Genomic DNA, 12,026 nt, shown 5'->3' with positions numbered 1-12,026 from the left:
CTTGTTGGTGGAACAACCAGGAGATCAGTGTCACTGGATCAAAGAGTCCATGGTGGGAAGCAATGTCTAAGAAGACTGGAAAGGTGGGAGAGAGCTAGGTTATGGAGACCATAAACAGAGTATTTTGTATTTGATACTGGAGGTAGTAGGGAGCCACTGGAGGTTATTGAGTAGTGTAGTGACAAGGTCAGACCTGCCTGTGCTTTAGGAAAGTCAGTCTATTAGTGGCTGAATGGAGCATGGATTGGAGTGGGGAGAGACTTGAGGCAGGCAGACCCATCAGCAGGCTACTGAAGTAGTCCAGGCATGAGGTGACAAGGGTCTGCAACAGACTGGTGGTAGTATCATAGTGAGGGGGATGTATTTAAGAGGTGAAATTGACAGGCCTGAAGAATAGCTTGTGTATGGGGAGTGAGAGACAGTAAGGAGGATGACTCCCGAGAGACTGGGAGGATGGTTGTTGCCCTAGGGCCACAGTGATAGAGAAGGCAGGGGAGAGTTTAGGAAGAAAGATGCTGAGTTCAGTTTTGGCTATGTTGAAAATAATATATGTAATAGACATCCAGTCTGAGATGTCTGGAAGCCAGTTGGAGATGAGAGACCGGAGGTCAGCAGAGAGAAGTCAGCAGGAAAGGTAAATTGAGAATCCTCAGCATAGAGATGGTAGTTAAATCCATGGGAATTGATAAGATCACCAAATGATCACCAAGGGTGGAGGGAGAAGAAAAGAGGAGCCAGGACAGAACTCTGAGGGATACCTATGATTGGAGGGTAGGATCTGAATAAGGATCCAGCAAAGGAGACAGAGCAGGACTGGGCAGATAGGTAGGTGGAAAACCCCAGGGGAGGCTGGTGTCCCAAAAACCTAGAGAGGAGAATCAAGAAGGAGAGTGATCAGTGGTGTCAAAGACTGCAGAGAGGTCAAGGAGAATGAGGATAGAGAAATGGTTGCTGGATTTGGAAACTAAGAGATCACCGATAACTTTAGAGAGGGCAATTTTGGATCAGATAACAATGACGATGACTTTTCTTCCATTTCTAAAATTCTATGAAGAGCTTTAGATGCCGGAACACTTTGCTACTACTGCAGGTTTTGGGGCAGGGACTTGAAATGGTCAGCTCTGTGCTTTGACTCTATAAATTTGTGTGGGGGACGGATTAGTGTGCAGGGAGACTAGAGGCAGGCAGGCCTATAGGAGACTACTAGTATGTAGTGGAGGTGAGAGGTGATGAAGGCTTGATTTGGCAAGGAGTTGATGGGAAGGGAAGGATGACACATTCCAACTCCGGGTGGCTGCTTCCCTCCTCTGAAGACAAAAAGAGGCATCCAATAAACAGTCAATATAAACATGCTGCCACTGAATAGGTCTCAGCAAATGTCAAGTGCCTAGAATTCTTATATTGGTTTGTGGGCTCATTATTCTTCTTTCTATCTTACTTAGTAGGAGTATCCTACTACATGCTCTTTGGTTTTCACTATGTCTTAGTTTTCCTTAGCGCCTTGTCTACAGTAGGCACTTAAATACTTGCTCTACTGGACTGGACGGCTCTCTGGACTCCTCCCAAAAAGGTGAAGAAAGACTCTGTGGACCACTGCTTTAGCTCCCCGAAGGGGAAGGTTGTTCAGTCACACAAACAGTAATTCAGGACTCAACAATGGCCTCCTGACCCCCAGACCAGTGCTGTTTTCATTATACCGTGCTGCCTCAGATAGTACGGCTTACTGACACCTCTCTGGAATGGTGGAACATGTAGTCTACAAAGCATACTATGGCGCTTAAGGAGGTATCTTATATGTGAAGGAAAGGATGCTTACTCGCAAAAGAAGACAACATACATAGCTAGTAAACTTGAATTTTCAGAGATCCCACACATATTGACAGAATTCAGATGGAAGCAGACTGTATGGCACTTCACTGCTCAAACCCCAGTATTTTTCTATTAAAATTCAATTAAAATTCTACCTCCTTCAAAAAATTCTTCCCTGACACTCTACCCTCAATCCTTCTGATGGCCCTTAAACCAAAACAAAACATCGTCTACTTTCTGGATTTCATAGTGAATTTTAGCTAACTCTGTGGGGATTTATGATGGTTTTTTCCCCTCTCATTTTATCTGCCTAATGTAAATTCCTTGAGGGCAGGGACAGCTGTCTTATCTCAGCTTTGCACCTCCTTCAGCACCCAGCACAGTGTTCTGCGAACAGCAGGTAACCAACAAATATCTGCTGAATGAATGACCTTTGAATGAGCTACAATGGAACTGTGCATCCCAACCATTTTTCCTGCTATTTCTGATGGGCTCCCTCTTGTGGCCAAAGTAATGAATATTTCCCCTTTAATACCCCAAAATATTAAGACTGGCTTTAAATGAAAACAGAACAAAATTTTCATTTTAAAAATAAATTCTTTCCCCACCAAATTAAGTTCCTTGTCCCTCCCCCTTATCAAAGTAGTTTGTATGCATAAAGTTCAACTAAGAGGCACTGACCTTCAATGCTAAAACCAAATATAAAGGGAACCACGTCAGAGGGTCACATGAGATGATTTCTCACATACAAGAGGAAGCATGATGTGGGGGACAAAGCATTTGACTGAGAGTCAGAACACCCGGAATCAAATTCTGCTCCACCACTTACAAGCTATATGATTTTGGGCAAATCTACCCACCTACCTGGTGTCACCTCAGTTTCTCCATTTAGAAGAAATAGAGAAGGATATAAATAAGTTCCCTGTCTACCCTGAGAGTTAGTCCAACAGGCCAATTATCTTAGACACTGTGTGTGGACAAAGAAAGTTAAGGTACATCCAAGGGCACTTGAGAAGCAGTGATGGATAAGAACAGGCTACAACATATCACCAATGAAGAAGCGCTTAGGAGAAGAGAGTCTTGTAAAAGATGCCAGCAGAGAGGTGTAGCCATTAAAGAAGGTGGGCCGCTCAAACAGGGAGAAGGACGGGTAAGTGATCAACAGTCTGTGTGCTACTGGTATCTGTCCATGGTGATGAGACCCTCTGCTCGGGATTCCCAGTCATACAGGATGAGGAAGCAGGAATGAGCTCCTTTATCTAGAGTCCTAAACAGCATTTAGCAAGCAGGACAATATGTACCCTCCAATCAACTTTTAAGACTTGGAGAGGTTAGGGCAGAGAGTAGTATGGGGCTGGGCATGGTCAAACCTATGCTTTGGTCTGTTATATTAATGTTATATATGTCATACAATGTTAAATAATTGTTATATTCATGTGGGGGATGGCTTATTAGAGAAGGGGGAGACTATAGACAGGCAGACCAATTAAGAGGCTATCATAATAGTGTATGTGGGAGGGGGTGAGGGCCTGACTGGGGGTGGTGATTATGTCAGCAGACAGAAGTGGATGTAGGCCATTTTGTGGAAACACTCACATGGATGAGATTCACATATCAATCACTGTATTTAGCTCAAAGGGCTATTGTAAGAAAAGCCACATATCATGGTGATTACTATTAGGATAAAGAGAGCCACTCCAGAGTTTCCTCTGAGATGTAAGTGAATCTCAACTGAGTCCTTTGTGTACCTGAAGACTCAACATTAGCACCTAGGGCTACTTTTGTCTCCACCTACAGCACTGACAAGAAGTACTACGACAGGTGGAAAGCAGGTCTTCTCGAAGGAGGGGTTGGCTCAGGAATACAAGCCTTTGGGATAGACAGTTTAAGAAGCTGAGAGACAATGAAACAGGAGAGGAGCTAGAGGAGATGATTTATGCTCCAGGGTATCCCAGAGATAACTTGGTGGTGCACAGAGTAAAGACTGGGTCTGTAACTTATTGCCTGAGTGATCTTAGGTAAGTTGCTTTGCTTCTCTAGGTCTTAATTTCCTCACCTGTAAAACAAGAGGGTTAAACCAGAAGATCCCTAAGGTCCTGCTAGCTCTAAATGCTATGAATTTCAAAATGTGGCAACTCCTTAAATGTATTCTTCTTACTGTTTCCATACAGTTCAAAGGGGATGTGGAGCTGGAAGGGACTCTAAAGAGGATCCAGCCCAAGTCTCATTTGATAGATGAGAAAGCAGTAGAGGAAGGTTTTAAACCTAGGCTACCTCAATTCAGTGTTTTTTTCCCCACTACACGATGATGCTATTTCTACAAAGGCCCTTAGAAAATCTCCAAAGGGCTGGTAACTGCTTCAGATGAAATGGGAGAAGAGAGAAGATGCTACTGCGCTATTTGTCAGAGGAATAGGGGAAGAGAAAGCAGGTGGAAGAAAGGGTATTGATTTCCAAGGAAAAGAGCAAGGATCAACAGAAGGACAAAGGGGTAAACTGTGGCTGTCCTGCGATACAAGAAGGGATTGAATTTGGAGGCACTGGCCTTTCCAAATGTTCCACTTTCCCCAAAAGCTGGTCTCTACTTAGATAATAACAAATTTTTTAAAAAGAAAGTAGTAAAATCTCTTAAGAGCTAGGACTAGTCTTGGAGCAAGTTTCCATTAAACACTTTTGTGCTTTAATTTCCCCTTCTTATCTTTTTCATTTGGGTATCAAAAAGATAGACAAGAGGTCTTTTAAATTCTCTGGAAAAGAAGATTTAAGGTCCCCAGGACATTATATTTTCCACGTGTAGTAATCACAAACATCCAAAAATTCTGGGCACTAATATACATGTAAAAAAAAACAAAACAAAAGAACTCCCCAAACTGGCTATCCATGTTGACTGTTCCTTCAATGACATCTGCCCGTCTTCCCCTTCTGCCCATTTTCCTGTCCTCAATGTTGCTGCTATTCCTTTCTCTACTGAAGTGCAGACTGCCTGCCTGCATGGACCCTGACTTCTCTCAGATTCCATGGGCTAGAAAGTGACAAAGATATGTGTGGTGTGAACGGCAGCCTCCTCTGCAACATTTGGAATCATTAGCAAATGCCACGCATAAGGAGGAAACACCAATCTGATGCCTACCTGAAATGACTGACATAACTTCATCTGATTATCCGAGAGGGCCAAAGTACTCTGGATCAGGTTCTGCAGTACCAGAAAGTGAATATCATCCACACTGCAACAGAACAGGTGACAAGAACATCAAACCATGGAAAGAAATCCTCTGAATTCAATACTAATACAAAACAGTCAGCAAGCTCACAAAATGACAGACGTTGAAAGCAGAAAAAATTACTTCCTGGCATTGAATCTCCTTAGCTGGTTGTCCTTTGCAGAAAGAAATGTTTTAAAACTGTCAATCAGAGCAGGGCAGAAGATAACACCGCCTTATCACACACCTAAAGTCTACTAATATAGTGATTATATTAAAAATAATTTAAAATAGCTTTTGTTCTAAAGAGAAATGATTTTTCTTAAGGCACACAATTTAAAATCTAAAATTGATATTAGTTTTTTAGAATTAAAGGTAGACATAATGCAGTCTTCCTCTGGAGAAATCATGTGATAACAGTTCTAAGGTCTTTTTTTCTAGCCCACCTTGACAATGGAGACCTAGTGAAGTTATAAAATCAGGGAGCTTGAATGCTGGAAGGAAGCTTAAAGACCCATGTTTCCTAACCCATTCTAATGCAAAGAAGTGAAGTGCACATGCTTTCCACTACACACTTGTTCCGCCTGGCTTCCAGGTGCTCCCGAGCCTAGGACCAGAAGCTGGTGGTTGGGGAATGAGAATACAGGGAGGAGGAAAAATGTCTTGTTTTGTTTGTTTATAGGTTTGAACCTTTGGCAACAAGTTTTGTGGACCAACTTTACTTCCAAGGAAAAAAGCAAAGATCTTTATAGGACTGTAGGATAGAGCTGGATGGGACCTTATGAGATTATCTCATTTAACCCCTTCATTTAACAGATGGGCAAACTAAGGCACAGAAAGTAAAGTGAATCACCCAAGGCCACACAGCCAGGAAGTGGCAGAGCTAGGATTCAAACCCAGGTCTTTTGACTCCAAATCAAAAGTTCCTTCCACTATGCTGCACTGCCTCTAATTAAGCAGACAATTCTAAGAAAGCCAATGGGTAGCCTAATGACTGCAAGGATCACGCCTGCCCCTGCTCACCTGTTAAGTTCATCTTCTTTCCTGCTTTGATCCTTTTCATCCCCGATTGCCAAAACTCTGTACCTGAAGAAGGAATAGAAAAGGAAACTCTTCAACGCAGAAAACAGGCTTTGAACCATCTGACTAACGACAGGAGGATGTACTTAACCTAACACCCCCTAACACCCCTTGATGGCTATCTGTAAACCCTTTGCACCAACCCCAAACCTTGATGTTAAACGTCAAAGGCAGGGGGGGGAATTAGGGACAGTTTTGTGGATGAAAGCGAGCACTGTGGATCTTATAATACAAGGAATAAATCAGGTTATAAAGATAAATCCACAGCCTGGGGGCCTGTGTGGTCATCTGCGTAATCTACTCTTAGCTTTTTCACACAAACAACATTCCACACAGCTTCACTGGTCTAGTTCAGCTTTTCTTAGTCTGACTCCTTGGGATATCCTGGCCTTATTTATATTGGTCTTCATCTTGGCTCTAATAACTGTCTTTCTAGTTACACCACTCCTCCTTCCTGCACCCTCCTCTCCAAACCCCGCAGCCTCCAGGACAAGCCCAGGTGTCTAGAGCCACACTGAGAAGTCTAATGAATTAACATTATTTTGACATCACATCTGATATGTTCAGGCTGGTTTGGGTCGTTGAACCACAGAGTGTGAGAAAGAGGTACTGTAAGATTCTTTTTAAAAATGTCATGGCATGAATTAATTTTAATTCTCTTTATGAACACTTTAGTGAAAAGATAAAATACTACCTGTATATATTCTCTGCAAGTCATTTTCTGGAATTTTGCCCATACAGAAAACTTGACCCACAGGATCACAGAGTTGGAAGTAACCTTAAAGGTATCTAATCCAATCTCTTCATTTTATAGAAGAAACTGAGGGTCTAGAAAAAATTTCTCCAAGGTTACATTGGGCAACCCTAGTCACTTATCACCAGTGTTGGAAGGCTGACAAAGAAGACTTTTCTTAAACTGGGTACTAGATGAACCTTAACTTCCCACATTTTCCACTGGACCTTCCTTTTCCCCTTATCATACTCTTCTGTACCATAGCTGTTTGTGTGCTTAGCAATTCCCCTCGTGTAAACCATAAGCTTCTTAAGAGCAGGGTATGTGCCACATCTAACTTTGTATTTTTCCCAGTATGTACAGCACAGTGCCTTGCATACAGAAGGCATTTATTTAATAAATGCTTGTTTAAATGAAATGGACTCTATGGAGTAAGACCAAACATATGACTAACCGGGCTTGAATCAATAAACAGAAAATGTTTAAAGGAGGGACTTTAGAAATCAAACTGAAGGGACTTTCTCAATGAAAATGTAAAACAGAAAAATTATTTAAACTTGAGGCAAGCATGGGAAATCTGGTTTGATCAATGTGAAAGTTTGGAAGGGGAGGACTACTCAGGAGCACAAGTAAGTGACAGGGGACACCCGAGTCACAGGTTCCTATGCAACAGGAATGGAAATGGAAGCAAAGCTGATCAAACCAGGAACCTAATAATAATAGCCCACCCTTCTCTGGTGTTGTAAGGTTGTTAGTTTCCCCTACAGCCCTAAAGGAAGCAGAATAAGTACTGCAGAACTCAGGCAGAGTGAGTGGAGAAGCCAGTCTGGGCTGGTTGCCCAAGGGAATAGGGAGGCACACGGCAACCATTAAATGTGGAGCCAAGTACAATTAGACAGAATCATGATTTTCATACTACAGCTTGTCCAAGAGAGAAACATGTAGGAGCATGGTGATTCAGGGTGACTGTACTTCTTCCTTCACATCATGGACCACATGAACTGTCCCAGAAGTACTGTACCTGCTAAACAACTCTTGCAGCGTGTCTGGGATTTCGAGGTCAGGATTCCTCAGAGCAGAACTGAACTTCTCTTTAAGCCTCTCCACAAATTCTTTAAACTCTTCAGCACAAACCTTTTGAAAGAAGAGGATGAAACATTAAAGCCCTTTCCTTCCCTTCCCAAAAGAAGGCTATGTTAAGTCTCATCCAGTCAGTTACCTCATAACGCATGTCATCAGCCTCTCCCTAAAGGAAGTGGGCCTCACTGGCCACCTCCTATACTCTCAAAGATGGCAGGGAGGCCAGGAGAGAGAACCTCTCTAGCATTTACAGAAAAGAAAAAAAAAAGTGCTCTATCCTGGAACTATTACGAGTGTGGGTCAACTGAGGCTTTGTTCCTTTCCCAGGGTCTACCTTTACCCCACCCCCTTCAGGGACACAGATCAGACTCTCTGGCAAAGGGGTCACACCTCTGCCTAGCCACCACTGATTGTTTGCTTGCCCCCTCTCCTTCATCTTGATGTGCACCAGGAACAAGACTGCCTAGTCTTGGTTTTGCTGATTTTGAGAGTCTGTGATATCCTACCACCAAGAGGAAACTAACAGCTTAAGTTTCTATGTACTTATGTTGTTGTTTTTCAGCAGTGTCTGACTCTTCATGACCCCATTTGGAGTTTTCTTGGCAAAAATACCAGAGTACTTTGTCATTTCCTTCTCCAGCTCATTTTACAGATGAAGAAAATGAGACAAACAGGGTTCTGTAACTTGCCCAAGGTTACACAGCTAGAAAGTGTCTGAGGCCAGATTTAAGCTCAGGAAAATGAGTCTTCCTGACTCCAGGCCCAGCACTCTACTCACTGTACCATCTACCTGCCCAATGCACTTTAAGGCTTAACACGGTTCTTTCTCAACACAATCCAGAGAGGTTAGTAGCCTAAGTATTGTTATCTTCACTATAGAATTGAGGCTAGGAGAGCTGCAGTGCCTTGTTCAGGGTTGCCCAGAGAATTAGTTTCAGAGCTGAAAAACGAACTCTGATGTGACTCCAAACTGGGTCAGTAAACACTTTCTGCTTATTAATTCATGACCAGTTAGCATTATGTTTGACCTTACTCAGTAGAATTCAGTTCATTTCAACAAGCATTTACTAAATGCCTACTGTATGCCAGGCACTATGCTACAAGCACTGGGAAAAATACAAATCAGATGTAACACAGACCTTGCTCTTAAAGAACTTACAGTCTACCTGAGGGGAACTGCTATGGATACACAGAACTATGGTACAAAGGAGTATGATAAAGGAAAAATGAAAAATGTGGGGAGTTTCTACTCTCTGGGTTCATTTAGCATCCAGTTTAAGAAAACTGACCTTGTCAGCTGCCAACTCCAAGCTCTTTTCCTAACACCACAATGGGAAGAGCAAAGGAGCTGAACTGGGAAGAAATATCTGACTAACTTGTCAGCTAGCTGCCTGTCCCCCATCTCCTCGTCCTCAGTCTAAGACACCTACTGCCACTAGGCGTCCCTCCGTCCTCATATGCTTCTGTGCACCTGAAGCACTGGGGGCCTTATAGAACTGCAGCACTGAAAGGGACTTCTCAGAAAGCAAACTTTGTAACTTGTTCTTAAGCTCTCCAGAGATGTCTGACAGTTTGTAAAGAGCCTGGACGTGATCTCTGAAGAGCTGCTCCATTTCTTTTCCAATGCAGGCCTGAGGCATAAGAGCATTCAAAGTTCTGACCTCATTTAAAAAGTGAGGATGGGAGCCGGCTCAGTAAAGTTCAAACTCAAGGAGCTGGGAAGTAGATTTCCCAAATGGTCATGAAAAATCCCATGTTTGCCAAGTCAAAGTCCAGCACTGGCACTCAGAACCAAATAAGTAAGAGACTTCATTTGTGGTCCAGCAATCACACTGTTCTTGGTTTCAAGGCCTCACAGCAATCACACCATTCTTACCTCAGGGTCTTGATAGTTCTGTTTTCGATTTATAAAATCATCAACGAGAGCTTTATCTTGGTACACCTCTGCAAGGCAAACTCTGCATCAGGAGAAGATAAAGAAAATCATTTTGTGTATTTTAATGTCCTTTATGTTCTGAAATACCAGAGAACTGACTAGGGATGTTTCATTTATGGTCGTAACAATTGTACCAGGAGAACATTAATAATAGTTCTTTGAAGTTTCCAAAGTGCTTCCTGCCTTTCCTCTATTTTACAGATGAAGAAACTGAGGCTATTCAGAGAGCTAGGTAGGACTCAAATTCCTGACTTGGACTCAGAGATGCTGATTCTCCTATGGTACAATGTGGCTCATCTCTTGTGCGTTACCTTATTCGCAGAGCCCCCAACCTAAAAGTTCCAGTTCTAGGAACCAGAGAACTATCTGAACAAGAAAAGGATTGGTGCCCAATGTTCATCCATTATGTTTGCCATGAATCAAGAGCCTTCTTTCTTTCAAGATGGTGAAGAGCACCCAGGTCACCTGACTGCTTCGTAGGAATGACTGGGCCAGTGGGAGAGCTTTGAGTGTTTCAAAAGGCATTACAATTAAATGTTTTTGTTTTGGGCTGCCTTAGAAGGTTACAGCAGCATCATGGATTTACTTATAAAGTTCAATGGGTTTCCAGGGCATTTTCGGATGATATTTGGGTGCCAATAAGCAGTGCCAACCTTATTCTCCAGTTCTAGAACCAAGGAGAAGAAAGCCAAGATAACTTGACTAAATTCACTCAGGATGGCACCTGGATTTCCAACTGTATGGTCCGTGTTCTACCTGATATTTTAAAAGTAGGAAGGAGTTTTCAGAAGTCTATTCCCTGAGTCTCCAGGGGATGTGCTGGAAAGATATAGAAGATGGGAGGAGGACATGGCTAAGGCTGGGGGGATGGAGGCAAGGAGCCACCTGGAGTGGTTGCTCTGGGAAAAGGAATCCTTTCTTTGCAGGAATTGACAAATGGTGCTAGCACGGTTCTATTAGCCCATGGTCACCCAGCTACTAAGCGGGAGGAGTCAAACCCCAGGTCTTTTGACTCAAAGACCAGTGCTGCTGCCACTGTACCACATTCTATCTTGTAGCAAAAGCAACAGCCTGTGCTGATCTCCTAAGTCTGCCACTCACTAGGCAAGTCATTAACCTCTCAAAGCCTTAGTTTCCTCATCTGTAAAATGGGGAGGCATGTCACAATGGATAGAGGCCTGGCTCCATCTTCAGGAAGACCCAAATTTGAGTCAACCTGATTCCTGTCCATCAATCAAGAGGCCTACTGTACATCAGGCCTTCTGCTGGGTTTGAATCCTACTACTAACTAGCTGTGTAGCCATAGGCAAGTCATTTAAACTAATCGACTCCATGAAACTCTCTAAAACTAACTTACCCAATTTGCCAGTTTGCATCCATGGAGGGACTGATTTTCCAAACTGTGAATTCACTATCTTAATGAAATCACAGGTCTAGAACAAAAATTAGGTGTGTACAGTATATGTACACCAGTCCTACCTAAGGTTTACTATGTGGGAAGTTTTAATACTGAAAGCTAGCATTATTAGAACCACCTTAACTCCAAGTAAAAAATATTTCTTTCCAAATAGCTTACTTATAGTTCAGATAGGCTTGTGGATTTTTGACTATGTAGCGAGCTCTTCGCCCAACTGAATGGGATGTTTTATCCAATGACTCTTCAAAAGTGGCATGCAAAATATCCCGGACAACTTGCCATGGAACAAATGGGCCTTTCACCTAGATCAAATATGGAAGACAGAAAAATGAGATTTCTCTAAGAAAAGGTCAAACTCCTTTGTCTGGTAATCAAACCCCTGCCCATGACATTACCCTATCTCTCCAGTTTTAATTCATAGTACTCCTATACATGTATTTTATGTTCCAGGAAAACTAGACCACTTTTTGTTCCACAGATATATTTGTAATAGCCCCATCTCTTTGATCATGTCACTCCTTCTGCCTAGAATACTCTCCTTTTTTTTTTTGGCTAAATTCCTCTCTGTTTTTTAAAGCTCATCTCAAATGCCACCTCCTTCAGTTCAATAATTCAACAAGCACTTATTAAGCATTTAAAATGCAGAAGGCATCATTCTAGAACCTGGGGACACAAAGTCAAAACAATGAATAATTCTTATCCTCAAGGACCTTACAAGGAGGGGGAAGGATGGAATAACAACATTTACACAGATAAGTGAATACAAGACAG

At 42.5% G+C, this 12,026-nt stretch overlaps 1 protein-coding gene across 1 annotated transcript in view; it reads right to left on the bottom strand.

Annotated features, from left to right (window-relative positions):
- The window catches only part of GTF3C1 (general transcription factor IIIC subunit 1), a 116,121-nt gene that overhangs the window by 18,805 nt on the left and 85,290 nt on the right, over positions 1 to 12,026 (bottom strand). Inside the window, exons 25-29 of the mRNA XM_036737963.1 lie at positions 11,415 to 11,557; positions 9,779 to 9,860; positions 7,844 to 7,956; positions 6,033 to 6,095; positions 4,940 to 5,033 (exon numbers count right to left, since the gene is read on the bottom strand). Of these exons, the coding sequence (XP_036593858.1) occupies positions 4,940 to 5,033; positions 6,033 to 6,095; positions 7,844 to 7,956; positions 9,779 to 9,860; positions 11,415 to 11,557 (495 nt within the window). The remainder of the gene's footprint in view (positions 1 to 4,939; positions 5,034 to 6,032; positions 6,096 to 7,843; positions 7,957 to 9,778; positions 9,861 to 11,414; positions 11,558 to 12,026) is intronic.

Source organism: Trichosurus vulpecula, chromosome 9 (assembly GCF_011100635.1).
Source record: "Trichosurus vulpecula isolate mTriVul1 chromosome 9, mTriVul1.pri, whole genome shotgun sequence".
Classification (NCBI taxonomy): Eukaryota; Metazoa; Chordata; class Mammalia; order Diprotodontia; family Phalangeridae; genus Trichosurus; species Trichosurus vulpecula.
Note: the sequence above shows the minus strand (reverse complement) of the source record. Positions and strands in the feature narration are given on the sequence as shown.